At 50.4% G+C, this 19,248-nt stretch overlaps 1 protein-coding gene across 6 annotated transcripts in view; it reads left to right on the forward strand.

Annotated features, from left to right (window-relative positions):
• The window catches only part of ZNF76 (zinc finger protein 76), a 32,741-nt gene extending 13,614 nt beyond the window's left edge, over window positions 1-19,127 (forward strand). For 2 of the 6 annotated variants that reach the window (XM_007197992.3, XM_057555173.1), the window contains exons 2-14: window positions 5,344-5,512; window positions 9,176-9,256; window positions 9,372-9,449; window positions 10,679-10,878; window positions 12,929-13,045; window positions 13,385-13,460; window positions 14,054-14,179; window positions 14,299-14,478; window positions 15,274-15,507; window positions 15,602-15,765; window positions 16,477-16,641; window positions 17,186-17,299; window positions 17,851-19,118. In XM_007197992.3, the coding sequence (XP_007198054.1) occupies window positions 5,440-5,512; window positions 9,176-9,256; window positions 9,372-9,449; window positions 10,679-10,878; window positions 12,929-13,045; window positions 13,385-13,460; window positions 14,054-14,179; window positions 14,299-14,478; window positions 15,274-15,507; window positions 15,602-15,765; window positions 16,477-16,641; window positions 17,186-17,299; window positions 17,851-17,955 (1,713 nt within the window). In that variant the 5' untranslated portion in view covers window positions 5,344-5,439 and the 3' untranslated portion in view covers window positions 17,956-19,118. The other 4 variants (XR_009009555.1, XM_057555172.1, XM_007197994.3 and 1 more) reach the window with 4 other exon arrangements.
• The last annotated feature ends 121 nt before the right edge of the window (window positions 19,128-19,248 follow it).

Genomic DNA, 19,248 nt, shown 5'->3' on the forward strand with positions numbered 1-19,248 from the left:
GTTGCCCCTGCTCCCCCCCTCCCCCTACTCTTTCTCAGAGGGCCACGGGAGTTATGAATCTGAAGTGTCAAGTACAGGCGGAAACTGCTCAGACCCAGCCATCCTGAGGCAGTCACAAGCCTCTCTTTGGCTCTGCCAGTGTCACTGTTGTTGGTTTAGTACTGGCACAGGAGGATTCATCATTTAACAAAAGAAAGGGAGAAAAATGGCAATTAGACACTTGTACATGCCTGGCAGCCAGGAAGCACCTTCTCCTCACCTGCTGTCAGGCTCTGTTGGAAAGCAGCTTCAGAGATCAGGGAATGGTAGAAGAGCAAGAGTAGACTGTTTTAAAAGTGTATATTATGGGCTTCCCTGGTGGCGCAGTGGTTGAGAGTCTGCCTGCCAATGCAGGGGACACGGGTTCGAGCCCTGGTCTGGGAAGATCCCACATGCCGCGGAGCAACTAGGCCCGTGAGCCACAATTGCTGAGCCTGCGCGTCTGGAGCCTGTGCTCCGCAACAGGAGAGGCCGTGATAGTGGGGGGCCCGCGCACCGTGATGAAGAGTGGCCCCCGCTTGCCACAACTAGAGAAAGCCCTCGCACAGAAACGAAGACCCAACACAGCCATAAATAAATAAATAAATAAAAATTTAAAAAAAAAAAAAGTGTATATTATGAGGCTTAAGGAGGAAAACTGTATTTAGCCTGGACATGAGAACATGTAAAAGAGTGGAGATTTGTTTTCTTTGAGTCTAAAAAGTGTTATTTTGGGAAATGTGGCTACCAGCGATTCCCTCTTTCCATGTGGTCAGGTCGAGAAGAACTGGTTTTAAGTTGCAGTGGGTGAGATGAAAGCTAAACAACCAGTATTCAAGCGTTTTGAGAGCTGATGTTGTGTCACAGTGGATTAGCAAAAGGAAGAAATGCACCAGATATTGAGAGGTATGGACTCTGTGGCCAGCCAGCCTGGCTTTGATCCTGGCTTCAGCACTAACTAGTTCTGGGACCTTGGGCAAATTACTCCACCTCTAAGCCTCAGTCACCTCATCTGTAAAATGGGGATAGTGTACCTACTTCCTCATAGGATTATTTTTAAGATTAAAAGAGTTAATATAGGTAAAGTGCTTTGAACAGCAGCTGACACATTAAGGACTATATATTTGATAAGTGTTATTAGCACGAACAATGGAAAGGATTTTAGGGTCATTTGAACCAACACTTTATTTTACAGATTAAGAGGCAGTCACAGAAGATAGAATCGAGGTTAAAAGGCTTTCTGCAGACTTCTGGTCCCGAGCTGTTGCCAGTACTCTTGGCTGTTTTAGAAATACCCATTGCTTCAAAAGCATATCCCTTTAGGTTCCTCTTCCATCCCCTTCCTCAGAGCCAGAATTTCTCGAGTACTTCCTGTGTGCCATCACTGTGCTAAATGCTGACGTACGTGACCTCATTTTATCCTTACAGCAACGTTTGAAGAAGGCGCCACTATTATCCTCATTTTTTAGAAGTAGCATCTAAGTTTCAGAGAGGTTCAGTTACTTTCCAAGGGTACACAGCGTCAAAGAGGTAAAGTCTGGATTAGAACCAAGGCTGACACCAGAGCCTGTGTTTTTAACCATGGCACAGATTTTCCTCAGAAAGTCTCAACAGAATACAGATGAGCTAAATCAAACCAACCATTGCTTCAGCAGTCACAGGGCCCAGCCATAAAGATCTGAGGCCGTTTTGTAGTCCCTTTTCAACCTACAGCCTGCTTTGTTTTCCGACCTAGGTCTCTCAGGTGTATTCTTATTTCTGACAATGCTGTTTATATGAAAACAGGTTACCAAAAGAACTTCTCTCCCTGATCAAGAGAATGAAAGTTGAAGGTCCTGGAGCAGATGAAAACAGGCCAGGACCAGAGCTTTCATGAAATAGGGACCATGTGGGGGTTATCAGGACTCTGGGCAACATTGGGGTCACTGCCAGGATCCTAGTAGACCAAAGAAGAGGAGTCAGATGTGGGAATTCCTAGGCCAGTGGTTCTTTACCTCCTTTAATCCTTGTAAGACTCAGATGACAGTCATGGACTCTCCCCTCTTCAGAAAAATGTACAAGCTCACACACCAAAAAAGTATTACCAGGTGGCTTCAGGGTTCATAAACTCCAGCTTAAAACCTCTGTATTAGGCAGCAGAGTAGATTACTTAAGAGCCCACTCTGGTGCCAGATGGCCTGGATTCAAATCCTCTTCTTCCATTTATTAGCTGTGCAACCTTGAACAAGTTAATGGCTTGGGCTTCAACTCCCTCAACTGTAAAATGAGGATAATAATAGTATTTAATTAAAGGACCATTTTGGGGATTAAACGAGTTACTATATGTAAATGCCTAGTACATGGTTAGCTCTCCAGCAATATTCACTATTAGTGGTAGTAGTAGTGCTATCCCCAGAGCTTAGCCCATTCAGTAAATGTTTATGGACAGAATGAATGAATAATTCTAGTGGAGATGCCAAGTCTAGGGTAGAGTATCCCAACCAGTGTGTCACAACTGGGCTATAGTTATGTCAAAATACTGATACACTCAGCCCTTCGGGCTGCCAAAGCCCCAGCTGGTTGCTCCTGGCTTCAAGCAGCAGCATCCAAAGTGTGACACGCAAATATCCTTCTCTCTGGGTGCCCTGATGTGAAAACAGTTTGGGCAGCACTGATTGAGAAGATCAGCTGGCAGGTAGTGAGAATCAAGCAGGAAGTCCAGACCTCAGGTCCAGGAGAATTCTATGGATGGGTGGCAAAGAGTATCTTAATCCCTGAGCCTAGAGCAGAGGCTCTAGTACGCTCTGTACTATGGCAGACGCAGAGCAAGTGCTGCCAGTAGGACACTCCAGCGCTTCCCTCCTGGCACAAGGACCTGGTAGGTCACTGAACAAGGAATTGTGGAGAGCCCACAGTGAACCAGGAACCAGGCTGGAGCCCAAAGTCTTGTGTAGGCAACATGTGTTAAAGAGGTAGTGATAAGTACTGAAGTAGGTGACTCCAGGATTGTGAGTGCCAGGAAGAGGTAGTAGCCAGGGCTGCAGGGACTTATAAGGGGACCAGCCTTGCCTGCAAGGAGAATGAATTCTTAGGGTGGTAGGAAGCCACTGAAGAGTTTTAATCAAGGAAGTGGTAGATTTAGATCTGACACAGTATTACAAAATGAATAGGAAACGGGCAACAATTTATTGAGGACATATGTTAGGAGGCTCTTACATTAGTCAAGAGGTACAAGGTGATACTCATCTGAAATTAGGTACCTAGACTTTTTTGTCTATCTTTTAATTTTTTAAATTAAGGTATAATTGACATACAACATTACATTCATTTCAGGTGTATATCATAATGATTCGATATCTGTATATATTGTGAAATGATCGCCACAGTAAGTCTAATTAACATCCAGCACCATACACATTTACAGAATTTTTTTTCTTGTGATACAAAACTTTAAGATTTGTTCTCTTAGCAACTTTCAAATGTACATTACAGTATTATTAACTGTAGTCATCATGCCATACATTACATCCCCCAGGACTTATTTTATAACTGGAAGTTTGTACCTTTTCACTCCCTTTACTCATTTTACCTACCCCCAACCCCTGCCTCTGGCAATTACCAATCTGTTCTCTGTATCTATGAATCCATTAGATTTTCTTTTTTAAGACTCCACATATAAGTGAGATCATAGTGTTTGTTTTTTCTCTGCCTGACTTATTTCACTTAGCATAATGTCCTTCCTCAAGGTGCATCCATGTTGTCGAAATGGCAGGATTCCATTCTTTTTTGTGGCTGAATAATATTCCATTCTGTGTGTGTGTGTGTGTGTGTGTGTGTGCGTGCGTGCGTGCGTGTGCATGACAACTTCCTTATCCATTCACCTGTCAGTGGACACTCAGGTTGTTTCCATGTCTTGGCTATTGTAAATAATGCTGCAGTGAACATGGAGGTGCATATATCTTTTCAAGTTAAGGTTTTTGTTTTCTTTGGATAAATATGCAGAAATGGAATTCCTGGATCAAATTTTTAATTTTTTGAGGACCCTCCATACAGTTTTCCATAGTGGCTATGTCAATTTACATTCCCACCAATAGCACACAAGGGTTCCCTTTTCTCCACATCCTTACCAACACTTGTTTTTTCTTGTCTTTTTGGTAATAGACATTCTGAGAGGTGTGAGGTCATATCTCATTGTAGTTTTGATTTGCATTTCACTGGTGATTAGGGATGTTGAACATCTTTTCATGTACCTTTTGGCCATCTATATATCTTCTTCGGAAAGATGTCTTTTCAGATCATCTGCCTGTTTTTCAGTTGGATGGTTTGGCTTTTTGCTGTTGAGTTATATGAGTTCTTTGAATGTTTTGCATGTTAACCCCTTATCAGATACATGATTTGCAAATATTTTCTCCCATTTAATAGGTTGCCTTTTCATTTTGTTGATTGTTTCCTTTGCTGTGCAGAAGCTTTTTAGTTTTTTAGTCCCATTTGTTTATTTTTGCCTTTGTTTGCTTTGGTGACAAATCCGAAAAAATCATTGCCAGGACTGATGTCACGGAGCTTACCACCCATGTTTTCTTCTAGGAGTTTTATGGGTTCAGGTCTTACATTAAATTCTTTAATCCATTTTGAGTTAATTTTTGTGTATGATGTAAGATGGTGGTGTACCTAGACTTCTGAGGAAAAAGGAAGAATCAAGAATGAACCCACTGGGAATTCCCTGGCGGTCCAGTGGTTAGGACTCCGTGCTTTCAGTCTTAGGGCCCGGGTTCAATCCCTGGTCCAGGAACTAAGATCCCTCAAGCCATGTGGCCAAAAAAAAAAAAAAAAAAAAAGAATGACCCCCACTGATTCTGGGTGGCTGGACATGCCATCCCTGGGATAGGGGATACTGGGAGTGGAACAGTTCTTGGGGTGGGGACCATTGTGAGTTCTGTTGGGGACTTGTGCTGTTTGTGATGCCTGTGTGATATTTACAAGGCTGGTGAATGGATAGATCTGAGCACAGGAGAGATGTCAGAATGGTCACAGAGAACCAGCAGCAGTGGGGTTGGCCGCCTGCCTTCAGTGGGGCTCCCTTCTAAGGGGAGCGAGTTTAAAAGTGGGTTTTGATTAATGAAATCTTACTTTACAATCAATTTGGCTGGCATGCTTCTCTTGCATGCTCAACCTTTAGAATTCTTAAGTGTGTATATTTTGAACTCTCTTAATAAAAACCAACATAGTTCTGTACTTTGAAGAATTCGCCTCTTTTTTTTCTTGGCTGGCCTCCTTCATTGTCCCTGTGTGTCCTTACGGCAGGAGGAAGCCGTACAGCTTATAATATGACACTGTCCGTTTTCTCAGATTTGTGACGCCAAAGGAAATCTCTGACCTCAGCTGTGGCTCTCAGTGCTGGGAAGAAGACAACTTCATGTCTGAGTGTACGAGCAGGAGTTTGCCATGGAGAGCTTGGGGCTGCAGACGGTGACCCTCAGTGACGGGACGACGGCCTACGTACAGCAAGCTATCAAAGGTATTTCCGGGGACCTCAGAATCCCGCCCTGTCCCCGTCCCAGAGTCTCACGACCAGCCTGCCTTCCAGCCTGCTTGCCACAGCCTGCTCTGCATGAGAATCTCTCAAGGTGATTGATGGAAAGGGAACTCCTTAAAATGAAATGCCATGTAGGCAGGCTAGAAAATCAGACTAGCCTAGCTATAGGAGCCAAGACCTCCGAAAGGCAGACTTCCTTACATGTGGTGAGTAGTTCATAAATATTTCTGGAATGGATGAACACAGTGCTGGTTGTGACTTCCTGCTTTTCCAGTTTCTCAGTGCTTTCTAGAAGCAGTTCATTTTAATTTAAGCAAGTTTAAGCAGTCAAACTATCTTCTGAGCACCTACCATGTACAAGATACTCTTCTAGGTTCAGAGGGGGCACCCAAGCATAGATCTCATGCCTTAGACCCCACTAGGGTGACCAGAAATAAAAATGCAGGGCACACAGTTAAATTTTTTTATTTTATTTTATTTATTTATTTATTTTTATTTTTGGTTGCGTTGGGTCTTCGTTGCTGTGCGCGGGCTTTCTCTGGTTGTGGCGAGCGGGGGCTACTCTTCGTCGCGGTGCGCAGGCTTCTCATTGCAGTGGCTTCTCTGGTTGTGGAGCACGGGCTCTAGAGCGCAGGCTCAGTAGTTGTGGTGCACGGGCTTAGTTGCTCCGTGGCATGTGGGATCTTCCCGGACTAGGGCTCGAACCCATGTTCCTTGCATTGGCAGGCGGATTCTTAACCACTGTGCCACCAGGGAAGCCCTAGTTAAATTTTAATTACAGATAAACAACGAATAATTTTGTAGTATAAGTATGTTCCACATACTGCATGAGGAAGACATGTATAAACATGGGATTAAATATTAAAAACAGTAACATAATAACACCAAGTACTAAAAAAAACTTCATTGTTTATCTGAAATTCAGATTTACCTGAAATTCAGATTCTCAAGGAGGGCGTGGAGTCAGAACAGAGCGTTGTTGAAGGGCAGGGCCTTCTGGCCAGGGACACTCACCATCCTGACAGCCTCTGTCTTTCTCGCCAGCATTCTCAGGCTTGCCAGATGGCATGCGTGTCTTTCTTGGACAGCACTGGCCAAACACCGCCTCATTCCTACTCTTTATTTTGTCATTTCTGGACTCTGTGAGCACCGCCATCCACGTGACTGCACTGTCATTGTAACATTGCCCTCCTCCATTTCAACACATTGTCAAAATGTATTTCAGGTCCCAAGCTTACAGATAAATTGTTTGTTGATTTCATTTTAAATCATCTGCTTTCTGACGACGACAAAGAGGCCCCTTAAACTCATCAATAAGCTCTTTCCATATGATGATGTATGGGTCTGGCTGACTTCATTTTCGTGGTAATGGAACTTCTCTAGAATACTTGTGAAGCCTGCAACCCTCTGTTTGCAGACTTCCCATCACAGGTCTTGCCCCTTTGCAGCAGTCTCAGTGGGATGGAAGAACTTAGGAACTATAGATGGGGCTGTGTTTACTCTGTGGACCCAGGTATTTCCCATGCCTCAGTCTTCTGTTATGAATTAATGGTTGACTGAATGAATAAAAAACAAGTGGCAACACTTGGCCTGAGGAAGCCACACTCTTTTCTTACATCTTGTCTTCTTATGTCTGGATCTCTTTGCCTCCCCAACCTCTCCGTTTATATCTTCCTCTTGTCACTCTTCCTGGCTCTGTTCTCTGCCTCCTCCATGGTGCTGTAGTGTGTGCTTACACGAGTGCACACACACACTCACACACAACAGATTTCACACTACTGAGAGCAGAGTTGGCCCTCAGGAACCAGAACCTCACTGTCCTGAAAGGCAGCTCTCTTGCTGGTGAGCTCCTCTGATGCCCTTGACCAGGGCACTTTCATGTCTGTCAGCAGGCAGCTCTGCCTGGGCCCAGCTTAGCCAGCCGAAAGCCCTAAAATTTTATGACACTTACCTATAATTAGGGTAAGTGTGAAACCTGTTATTCAAAGCCGACACTTTGGAGAGTGGAAGAGCGTGCTATGAATAACGGTGCTGGCACCGTTCCAGGCAAACTGGAACATGCGGTCACCTCTGTAGTGGGGTATGAGGGCCCTGACGGTCAGCTCTTCTCCCCCCTGCCTCTCCTCTCCCCATTGTCATCTCTGCTTGTTAAAGGAAATTCAAGGTTGAAATTTTCTCCCAAATAACTCTTCTCAACCTCTTGTTTCCTGCCTTGAAGCAGTACCCACTCCGCTAGCAGAAGCTCTGATGATACTTTCAGAACCCCATGTACTGGTGCCCTTGCCAGGACAGCTAAAGTGTTAAAAGGCAGGGTAGCTTACTGCTTGCTGGGCGGGAGGGAAGAGGGGGAGTCGCTCTCCCCTTGTCTCAACTGCCTTTCACTCCTACTTCTTATCTTTGTCTCCACCTTCCCTGCCTCTGGCTGGGTTGTTGAACTGTTAGTTACCGACCCAAGAAAACTCAGTCTGGGGACAAGTTTGGGAATTCTTCTGAGTGGGAGACATCAGCAGAGGTGAGCCAGAAGTAGCTGTCTGGTCCTTCTCCCACATCATAGGAGCTCAAATTCCTAAACCTGAAACTTGTAAAGAAAGGAACAAAGAAAGCACTTGTCATTAAGTCTTCAGTCTCCCTTTCCTTCTTCCCTTTCTCACTTCCTTTACCCCTTCTCCCTATCAACTCACTGGACATAAGGAGAGGCCTAATTCTAATTCTAAACCTAAGAGCCTTTTGCTCTTAGAAGAGGAAACTGAGGCACAGAGAGGTTAAATAAGGTGTCCAAGATCACACAGCTAGTAAGAGGTAGAGCTGAAATTCAAACCCAGGAGGTCTGGACTGGTTCCAGAGCCCACTGCTTTTTTTTTTTTATTTATTTTATTTTTTTTGGCTGTGTTGGGTCCTCGTTTCTGTGTGAGGGCTTTCTCTAGTTGCGGCAAGCGGGGGCCACTCTTCATCGCGATGTGCAGGCCTCTCACTATCGCTGCCTCTCTTGTTGCGGAGCACAGGCTCCAGACGCGCAGGCTCAGTAGTTGTGGCTCACGGGCCTAGTTGCTCCGCGGCATGTGGGATCTTCCCAGACCAGGGCTCGAACCCGTGTCCCCTGCATTGGCAGACAGACTCTCAACCACTGCGCCACCAGGGAAGCCCCAGAGCCCACTGCTTTTAACCTCTAAGCTATATTGCCTTATCAGAGGGTCTAGGGCTTGGCATACTGCCACAGTGGGAGACAAGGGAATGTATTTTAATTTAGTTAGTTTGAGTCAGATCTGAACTTTGACCCACTGGGGCCTTTCCACATTTCAGGGCATCCTTTGTTTGCCATTTAGCTCAGTCTCAGCAGCTTACTGCCAGGTTGGAAGTCCCCACTTTGCCAGGTGTGGGTAGAATAATAAAGGAAGTTGCTCCTCCTGTGAGTGACAGGAAGGGAATCTGCTGGGAGCTATAGGGTTCCTCATGGCAGGATGTCTCTACCGCCAGTGCCTCTGAGGCACAGGCCTGGGAGGGAGGGAGGGAATGAGGTAACATGGAGAATGTCACCTGTGCTTAGACACACGATCTGTGCCTCCAACAGGCCTCTGCTAAAACAGGCATGTGTCCCTCAGCCCTCTTCTGGGCCTGGCCCGCTTCTCTCTATTTCCACCTCCACAGGAGAGAAGCTTCTTGAAGGGCAAGTGATCCAGCTCGAGGACGGGACCACTGCATACATTCACCAAGTGACAGTGCAGAAAGGTGAGGGCATCCTGAGACACCCCTGCCTCATGAGGCAGGCCAGGCAGCCCCCACTGAAGGACTCCCCTCTGTGACACCGAGCTCCAGAGAAAGGCAGGCATTGCTCTCGTTACAGAACCTCTTTCCTTTGAGGATGGACAGCCCGTGCAGCTGGAAGATGGCAGCATGGCCTACATACACCGCACACCCAAAGGTGGGGTCACAGTTATCACGACTGGCAAGAAGGAAGGGAAGCAGAACTGGCAGAGGTTGGCGGTTGGAGTTGTGCACCCTGGGAGCTGGGGCAGAGACATGGAGCTGTGGTCTCCAAGCTCACCTGATTCAGCAGGCTCGCCTGCCTTCCCTGGCGTGGACCACAGGAACAGCTGTTTCTGCCCCCGGGAGGCTGAGCATGGGGGTCTGTAGCCTGGGCCTTGATGGCGGCTTTGGCTCCAGCACAGCCACAAATTCTTAGGCCTTTAAATAGGACCCAATGATGTCATCGAAGACCAGGACTAAAAAATTAACTATCATTTTTTTAAGAATTAAGCTTTTAAGGTATCGAAGAATAATGGTTTATTACTTCTACAAGTAGTTTCTTGAGCAATTATTGCGTGCCAGGCATGGTACTAGGTGTGGAGTATACAAGAGAGAACAGAGTCAGACATAGCCCCTGCTCTCCTAGAATCTAGTGGGGGAAATAGGCCTGAAATGAACCATCATGATGAACTGATCATTGCAAATGGAGTTCAGGCTCATGGAGGACTTCTCTGGGGAAGTGACACTTGAGCTGAGTGCTGGAGGGTGAAGTGGGCTTAGCTGGGGAAGAGCAGTGGCAGGGAGGGTTCAGTACCCCAGACAAAAGGAACAGCATGTGTGGTCCGGAAACGGGGGTGGGTGGGGAGAAAGAACGGCACGTTCAAGGAACTACTAGGAGCTCGAGTACTGGGGGTGAGGGCAGAGTGGGTGAGATGAAGCTCAATAGAGAGGGCGGGGGCCGGAGCAGTGGGGCTTCCGGATAAGGGTTTTGGTCTTTATCCTGAGACAAATGGAATATGGTTGAACTGTTTAGAGCCTCAGGTAACGTGATCGCATTTGTGTCCTGCAGAGATCCCTCTGGATGCTCTGCTGCCTGGAGGGAACTAGGGGGTGAGGGGCCACCAGTTAGGAGGTTCTTGTGGTCATCTAGGCCAAGATGATGGTCCCCTCAGGTCCTCACGGAGCTTGTGAGTTCCCAGTCGGTACTCCATAGGAGACCTCATGCTTAGGAGAGGCTGCCCCAGAAGGAAGGCCAGCCCAAGTGAATCGCCAAAGTGAGGGACCAGGAGAAACCCGAGGTTAAAACCCTCCTTGGTATATGTACCTCTCGTTACCTAAAGCCCAGGTCCCAGCCGCGTCTTTTGCCCTTGTGCAGCGTCTGGGCTAACCGCATGTTCCCTGCAGAGGGCTATGACCCCAGTGCCCTGGAAGCCGTCCAGCTGGAAGATGGCTCCACTGCTTACATTCACCACCCCGTGGCTGTGCCATCCGACAGCACCATCCTGGCCGTGCAGACAGAGGTGGGCTTGGAGGACCTGGCCACAGAGGATGATGAGGGCTTCAGCACGGACACAGTGGTGGCCCTGGAGCAGTACGCCAGCAAGGTGAGCTCTCTTGGCCCTGCCAAATCTGCCACCTTTGTAGAGGACAAGGGCGGTCCTGTGCCTGGACATGGCCGGGGCTACTCCCTTTGCCCCTCCACACTGGCTCCCCCGACTTATCTCTCACACGTCATCGTCTCGGATAAGCATCACAGCCTGGCCAGGGCCACCGACAGCTGTGTACACTCACGCTTGTTTATACTGTCTGTGCAGAGGGAAGGCAGCTGTAGGAAACAGCGATATCCGTACGGTGGGAATTTAGGCCCAGCTTCACTTTGGCTGTACTGTCTGAGAAAGCTCTTGCCTTGCCAGTGAATTTTATTAGTTTTCCAGTCCACCGAGGTCAGATGTTCTTGTATTTATTTCTTCTCTGCGACTCATTAAGTCATTTGGGAAAATAACCTCAGTAGGCAGTGACAAGAGCAGATGTAACAGAGCAGCTGGGATTCTTGGAACACAAGGCTTGCACAGTAGCTCAGCTGCAAAGAAATGGATCTTGGCTTTCCAAACATCAGTCAGTCTAAGCTCTCTCTGCTGGGGCTGTGGTCCTGCCGTAGGGGGAACCAGTACAGAGATCTGTGAGCTTTCCAAACCAGGGTGCTCCCTCTCCCCATGAACAGCAGTGCCTCAGGGTAGATGTGGCAGGGCTTCTGGGAACACCCGTTTTACCCAAAGACTGGGGGAAGTTATTTTTATAATAAAACTAATGTGTCTGTATCATAAAAGAGAAGAGGAAATCCTCGTGTCTTTTCAAATTGAAGCACAAAACTTTGCAGTAGGCCCCTCTGGGCTATGCCCACTCCCACTCCAGTTCCTTCAGGTGTATTTTAGAAGCCTAATTTGAGGCTTACTGACGTTGGAAAGACAACTGAGCTTTAAATTGTGAGCCCTGAGATCTGTGCTGGCTCTGCCTCTACCTAGTCTGACCTTGGGTAAGTCACTCCCCTCCTAGGCCTCAGCTTGTTCCTGTCTCATACGATGAGATGGGGCCAGATGATCTCAGAGGTCGCTTCCAGCCCTGAAGTTCCTTGATTCCCTTGATTACCTCAAGAGCCAGTGGGACATGGGAATGAAATCTGAACGCCTGAGTGGGTTAGCCTGCCGAGCAGGCCTGGCCACCTGTGACCCTCTCCTGCCACCCACCAGCTGCTTAAGTATCCATGAAACTTTGTCAGCTGCTTGACCCCTTGACCTGGAGCTGACTAGACAGACCTTGCCATGGATTTGGTCTCCCTCTTTTGTGTCCTGCTCACCACGACTTCCGGAGTTCTGTTTCAGGAGCTCCTTGGAAGGCCATAGTGTCCCAGAAACAAAGACTAAGGGACAGTCCCAGCAGGACTCTGCCCGGGAAAGCAGAAGAACAGTAAGGGCTCCACGAAGCCAGAGGCTGGTGTGAAAAGGGTGTTCGCAGGAGAAGGGGAAGGGAACGACTTGTTAGTTAGCCGGGTGCCGTGGTTAGAGCTGAGGCTTCTGGTGGGACTTTCGGGCCCCTGCCCTTGGCACTTCTGCGGTTTGTTGATTGTGACCACCTCACTTCTGGTGAACACAGGTGAGCTCATCCCCACAGCAAGCCACATGTTAATGCCCCTTCCAAACACAGGTTTCCCCCAGGGAGGGAAGGATCTCCTCCCATCAGAGGATAAACATGTCCAGAGTTGCGCCTCCTAGGTTGGTGGTCAAAAGAAGGGGCAGCTGGCATGTGGAGTCACCACCCAGCTCAAGTGTGGCTGTTCAGACCACTCCTCCCTCACCTTACCTAGCCGTCTAGGAGATACCCTTTCTCCCAAAGCTGTCACAGCCCCTATGACATTTACTCATTCCTCTGTGCATCAGAGCTGGGTGGTGACTTCACATGCCAGCCCCATTTCTTCTGCAGCATGCCCCGGTGTCTGTTCCGTCTGTCTGGATCTGTCACCCAGGTTGCACTTCTCCCCCTTGGTAGGTTTAACCCTACTTATTGGGTCTTAAGGGGCCAGCTGGGTCCTGTGTCCTACCTCTTCCCTTCTTTCATTGAGGAGAATACATATAGGGACCCCAAGATTTTTTTCCTCAGGTTCTGCATGACAGCCAGGCTCCCCATAATGGCAAAGGACAGCAGGTTGGGGACAGAGCATTCCGCTGCGGCTACAAGGGCTGTGGGCGTCTCTATACCACCGCTCATCACTTAAAGGTAAGGTTGCTGCAGAGAGCTTTTAGCCTTGCCATCTTCCCAGCAGGCTGTAATTCTGCCTTCCCGCTTTGACTGGAACTGGTCCCTGACCTCGAGTTGCTCATTGCCTCCTGGAAGGAAGAGATGAGTGTACAGAAAAGTCAGCACAGAGGGCTTTGACACACATGAAGAATGCAGGAGGGAAGAGAATCAGGGAAGGCTCTCTGGAGGGGGCATCTCAGCTGAAGAGGAAGCAAAATAAAGGAGGTGGCCAATGCTGATACTCCGGGCCCTAACGAGAACTAAACTGCCCATTCATACCCTTGTCCCTCTGAATTACATGATTGCTTGTCCTCACAGGTGCATGAGAGAGCTCATACAGGTGACCGTCCGTACAGGTGTGATTTCCCCAGCTGTGGAAAGGCCTTTGCCACAGGTAACCTACCTGGATGGGAACCAAGGTGGACTGCTTCCAGTTGAGGGGAGAGGGTTCTAGATTAGCTCTGGCAACTCCCTCAAGGAAGCCAAGCACCAGGCTGCCTTCCTGGAGAGACTGCTGTCGGAGTGCTCTGACGCAGGGCGCCGTCTCTGGAGGAAACCCTGTTACAGAGGCAAGAGGCAGCAGGAGCTGGGGGTTGGCAGAGGGACCTGCCTCTGCGTCAGCCCTGACACCCACCAGCTGGGGGTGCTGGGTGGTCGGTTGCATCCCTCTAGGCTTCGTTTTCCCTCTGAATGGAGGCCCTTTAGGCATAGGTTCTCTAGGTTCCCTCTTACACTGGTTCTGGATTGGCACCAGCTGCCCCTGGAGAGGGAAGGAGAGCAGAGTGGGCTTCTCCAGCCCCTCTTACCTGCCCAGGCAGGGGTGGGATAGAGGCAGACACAGGCTTCTTGTGCCAGAGGAGGTCCGGAGCCTCGCAGAGCAGACCTGAAGATGGAGAGCCTCTGAATTAGGAAGAAGAGATGGTGGAGGATGAGGCCCCACCCAATGCTCTTCTCACCCCTCCTTCCCTCCGTCTCACACGTGGACAGGATATGGGCTGAAGAGCCACGTGCGCACCCACACTGGTGAGAAGCCATACAAGTGCCCAGAGGAGCTGTGCAGCAAGGCCTTCAAGACCTCCGGAGACCTGCAGAAGCACGTCCGGACCCACACCGGTAGGCCGGGCCCTGCCCGCCCTGCCCCGTTCAGACCCGGCTCTGAGCCCAGGGCTCGCCCTGCTCCCTGCTCCGCAGGACCCCTTCCAGAGCCGCCCTCACACAGCCCATCTCCACAGGTGAACGCCCCTTCCGGTGTCCCTTTGAGGGCTGTGGCCGCTCCTTCACCACGTCTAACATCCGCAAGGTACATGTGCGCACCCACACGGGCGAGCGGCCCTACACCTGCCCCGAGCCCCACTGTGGCCGTGGCTTCACCAGTGCCACCAACTACAAGAATCACGTGCGCATCCACACAGGTGGGCCAGCTGGCATGCAAGGACCACCCCTGAGGCCCCAGCCCCCTCTACCATAGGCTTCTGACCTAAACATGTTCTCGACACGCAGCCCAGAACGTCATTCCAGGCTGGTCCGTGGGCAGGGCAAGGGGTTTCGGTGGTTTCGGCCATATCCCCAGAACCACTCTTTCACTTGCAGTGAGCGGTTCCTCCTTCAGCAGTTAGGTCCAATCTGATGGGCATTGCTGGCCCTCTCAGCTCCCTGCTGCCTCTCTATACCCACCCGAAATTCTCCCACTCCAGCTGAGCTCCCAGAAAAAGGCCAGGGTCAGGTGTGATGGGGAAAAAGCAGAGGGAAATGTCATCTTCAGCTCCTCACCTCATCCACTGTCCATGTGACTCCCGTGTATCCTCACCCTCCCCAGTGTTACGTCCCTGTCCAGCCTTCTGTGTCATCTCTCAGACGCATGTGTCCCCTCACTCTCCCATCGTACCTGACGTATCAGTCACCCCTCTCTATCTCCTGCCTCTTCTGTTCACAAGCCCCCAGCGCCCCCCACCAGCCCCTTCACTAGCCTCGGCCTTGCCCCTGCCATTTTCTCTCCACCTTGTCTCTGGGCTCAGTGGTCCCACGCTCACGTTCCCTCTGCCTTCCACTGGTCACCTTCCCCAACTCTGTCCATTCAGAGTCCCAGATCTCAGTCCCTCTTCCTCCCTCTGGCTCTCCCTTCACCAACCGTGTCCCCCACTCCTATCCCCTTAGTTTCCCCTTTGCCAGCCCCAGGTCCCACCCCCCTCACAGCCCAGTGTCCCCAGGGGAGAAGCCATACGTTTGCACGGTGCCAGGCTGCGGGAAGCGCTTCACCGAGTACTCAAGCCTGTATAAGCACCATGTGGTGCACACACACTGCAAGCCCTACACCTGCAGCACCTGCGGCAAGACCTACCGGCAGACCTCTACCCTGGCCATGCACAAGCGCAGTGCCCACGGCGAGCTGGAGGCCACGGAGGAGAGCGAGCAGGCCCTTTATGAGCAACAGCAGCTCGAGGGTGAGGGGCGTGGGCAGGAGGTGAGAGTGGGGACCGGCTGGGCCTCCCCGTGACCACCTGGTGGCAGGTGTCAGCCTGGGCTCTCCTCTCCCAGCCGCCTCTGCAGCCGAGGAGAACCCGCTACCCAAACGACCCCGCATTGCTTACCTGTCGGAGGTGAAAGAAGAGGGTGATGACATCCCTGCCCAAGTGGCTATGGTGACCGAGGAAGATGGGGCCCCCCAGGTGGCTCTGATCACTCAGGATGGTGCCCAGCAGGTACAGACCCTGGGGGTAGAGGTGGGGTGGGCCACTCTGGCTGGTAGCCTCTCCCACTCTCTCTGGGGAGCTCCAAGTTCTAACAGCCCTACGTCCACCCAGTTTCTCTTTTTTAGCCTTATGGATCTCAGAAAGCTGAGGCCGAGGGTACCAAATCTTGTAACGCAGGCCCCCACCTCTTCCTCATGCTTCCAGCTCAGTCTCTGTGACTTCTGGAGCACAGTTAGTAGCTTCCCTCTTTACTTGGAGGCTGACAGGTCCTGTTCATCTGAGTGAAACACTTGGATGTCCTTCTCAGGAGAGACATGTCGGTATACGGGCCAGAGCATGGTGTGGGATCTGGAAACTTGGCGTTTCTAGCCAGCAGTATAACCTGACCTTTGTCAGCACCCTCACTGTCAAGTGCACTTACGACTTTTGGGGTTGATATGAGGATGAAATTAGGTGGAGACCCTGAATTACATGGAACAGAGCCCTGAGGCAAAGTGGTGATGAATAGAAGTGGTCAGCAGAATTCTTCCAATGTAGCCTCTCTTTGCAACCTAGGGCCTGTTTTACTTGCCTGTCCTGACTCCCTCCACCCTGTGACAAGAAGCTAATCTAGCTTACCAATAAGCGAACCTGCTCTGGGAGAGCAGATTCATCTGCCTAGGGGCTTTCAGACAGCCCTCCCCTCCACTCCCAGCTCATCTTCTTCCTTGCTGTTGGCAGGTCAGCCTGTCACCAGAAGACCTGCAGGCACTGGGGAGTGCCATCAGTATGGTGACCCAGCACGGCAGTACCACCCTCACCATCCCTAGTCATGATGATGACCTTGCCACATCTGGCACACACACAGTCACCATGGTCAGCGCCGATGGCACCCAGACGCAGCCCGTATGACCAGGCGGTTTGCTTGGGGTTTCTTGTTCTCTTGTCCTTCCTTTCTGTGGGATGAGCCCTAAAGTTCAGGCTTAATTAGTCAAGCCTTCATACGAGGACCAAGATTCCTACACATAAAGGGTCTTCCCTACATCTTCTCTGGGTCGTCAGCAACTCTTGTTGAAAAGCATTGCACTGAGAGTCAAGAGACAGTTTCTAAATCTCAGTCTACCCCAAATTTGCTTTGCTGCCATAAGCAAGTTACTTTTCCATGAACTTTAGTCCATCTTCAAATGAGGGGATTAAATTATCTCTGGGACCTTTTACAGCTCTGTCCTTCTGTGATTCAAAATTCCTAAATTAAGTTGGCTGTAAATTAAAGTAAAATACAACCCCACTTAGCTCTGAGCCCCAAGCTAATTAATTAATCTGACTCATAATGGTTTTATTCATTTCCTTCTGGGTTGTTCCCAGCCACCTTGCTTGGAGAGATTTTTTGGGTTGGGGGTTGGGAGAGTAATGTAGGTGTGTTGGAAAACCTCATTCTTCTATATTTCAGGTCACAATCATTACCTCTGGGACTGTGGTGGCTGAGGACTCAAGTGTAGCATCCCTTCATCATCAACAGGTGGCGCTGTTAGCCACAGCCAATGGAACTCATATTGCAGTGCAGGTGAGTAGAGGTCTGGTAGGATACTGTGGCCAGAGAAAGGAACTAGAAGGGAAGGGGAACTAGATGGAGGTCTTGAAGAGGACAGCATTTGGCTCAAAAAGAGCCCATTTCAGAGGACAAACCCCTTTCTGCCTGTATCCACACACCTGTCTCAGGCTCTTTCTTGACTGAGTCAGGGTAGGGAGTCCCTTCTGACCTTCAGGATAACTTCGATGGCAGTCTCCCTGGTGGTCTAAACCCTTCATTTCTTCGTGTCCCTGTTTCGTCATCTGGAAAATAAGGAGGCTGAAGTAGATGATTACTCCAATCAGTCGTTCCCCTTCTATGAGCAAACTGCTCTGTCTGACCCTGGACCATTCCATGGCTCCTCACCATGTCTAGCCTAATAGGATTCTATCAGTGAACTTCCTGTTTCTTGGGGCCCTACTAAGTTCTCAGGTGTTTGGCACTGGGTGGGTGGAGATTCAAATAAGTAGGCCTCATATACTACCACTGGAATCTAGGAGGAAGGGTCTCACTCTCTCCTTCCTTCTCCTCCCCCTTCTCCACAGCTGGAGGAGCAGCAGACCTTAGAGGAGGCCATCAGCGTAGCCACTGCTGCCATGCAGCAAGGGACTGTGACCCTGGAGACCACAGATTCGGAGAGCGGCTGCTGAGCCCGAGAGGGCTGGGTCCCACACCACGCTGGAAGAGGTGCCATGCCGTACAGGCATCCTTGCCTCCAAGGGCCCAGGCTGTGGCTGACACGTGGACGGTGGCCACACAGGTCTCTAGGGCAAGAAGGCAGCAGGAAAATGGCCTGAAGGGCACAGGGGTCCTGCCCAAGAGAAGGGCCAAGCAGCTGGAATCGGGGGAGTGTGTCATCCTCAGGAGCTAAGGAGGACAAGCTTGATCAGGCTGCACTGGGGTGTCCTCCCCCCAAAATCAGCTGAGCACCCTCTCCTCTCTCTAGAAAACACCCTTCCCGCCCTTGGTCCACTCCCCTTCTCAGGTGGCAACTGGGGCTGCTCTTGGGACTGGTCCTCTGCTCCAACTGGTCACTGCCCACTAGGGGAGAAGGCAGACAGCCCTTCAGCCCAGTAGGGGCAGCTTGGGCCCAGCACTGCCCCTCTCAGCAATAACCACCTCCCCGGAGGCCAGCCGAGATGTCTGGCCACTTGGCAGCAGGGACTTTCTGCCACTGTAGTCAGAATTGCTCAGGGGCCTGTGGCTGGAGTAAAGGTGCCCCGCCCCACCCCTACCCCCAGCTGCTCCCCAGCCTCTCTGTGGCAGAGAGGCAGGGAGCAACCTTGTACATACTGGGGATTGGGTGTAATTTGTTTTATTTTTTTTAATTCCATTTTGATAATTTTTTTTCCTGCTCTGGATGGTGGTGGCAAACGGGTGAATGAGTATTTAATAAAAGTTCCAAGTTTCCACCTGGGCCCCTCCCTCCTCCTCCCTCCTTTCAGCTTCGGGCCCTGGTGGCAGGGCTGGTCAAATCAGGCTCTTGGCCCTGTATCCCGGGCACAGACCTCACTCAGCCTCTGTGCCCGACTGGTGGGCCTGCCCTCCCAGAGGCACAGGGGGAAGGAAGCCCTGGTATGAGAGAAGCCCTGAGGAGCTGCCGGTGGTTTCCTGCCCACAGCTGAGCAAGTAGGCTCCCGGTAGCCAAGCAAGACCAGTGTGAGCACTGCTCCCAGGCTCCGGTTGGGTCTCAGGCCTCAAGATGGGTGGGCTGGAGGAACTCTGTTTTCTCTACCTTACCTTGTGTTATGTCATCAGAGCCCCTCCACACACAGCACACAATCCACTGCTCCAAGTGGGCAAAGCCCCATGGGGGGGGGGTGCCTTTGCCAAGGTACCCAGGGTCTCTGATGCCTTTGCTGCCTGGTGCTGAAGTCCTAGCTTTGGTACCCAGCTCTGGGGGTACCTACCTAGGTGTCTGGGGCCATGGAATTCCAAAGCCA

The sequence above is a fragment of the Balaenoptera acutorostrata genome, chromosome 10 (assembly GCF_949987535.1).
Source record: "Balaenoptera acutorostrata chromosome 10, mBalAcu1.1, whole genome shotgun sequence".
In the NCBI taxonomy this organism is placed as follows: domain Eukaryota; kingdom Metazoa; phylum Chordata; class Mammalia; order Artiodactyla; family Balaenopteridae; genus Balaenoptera; species Balaenoptera acutorostrata.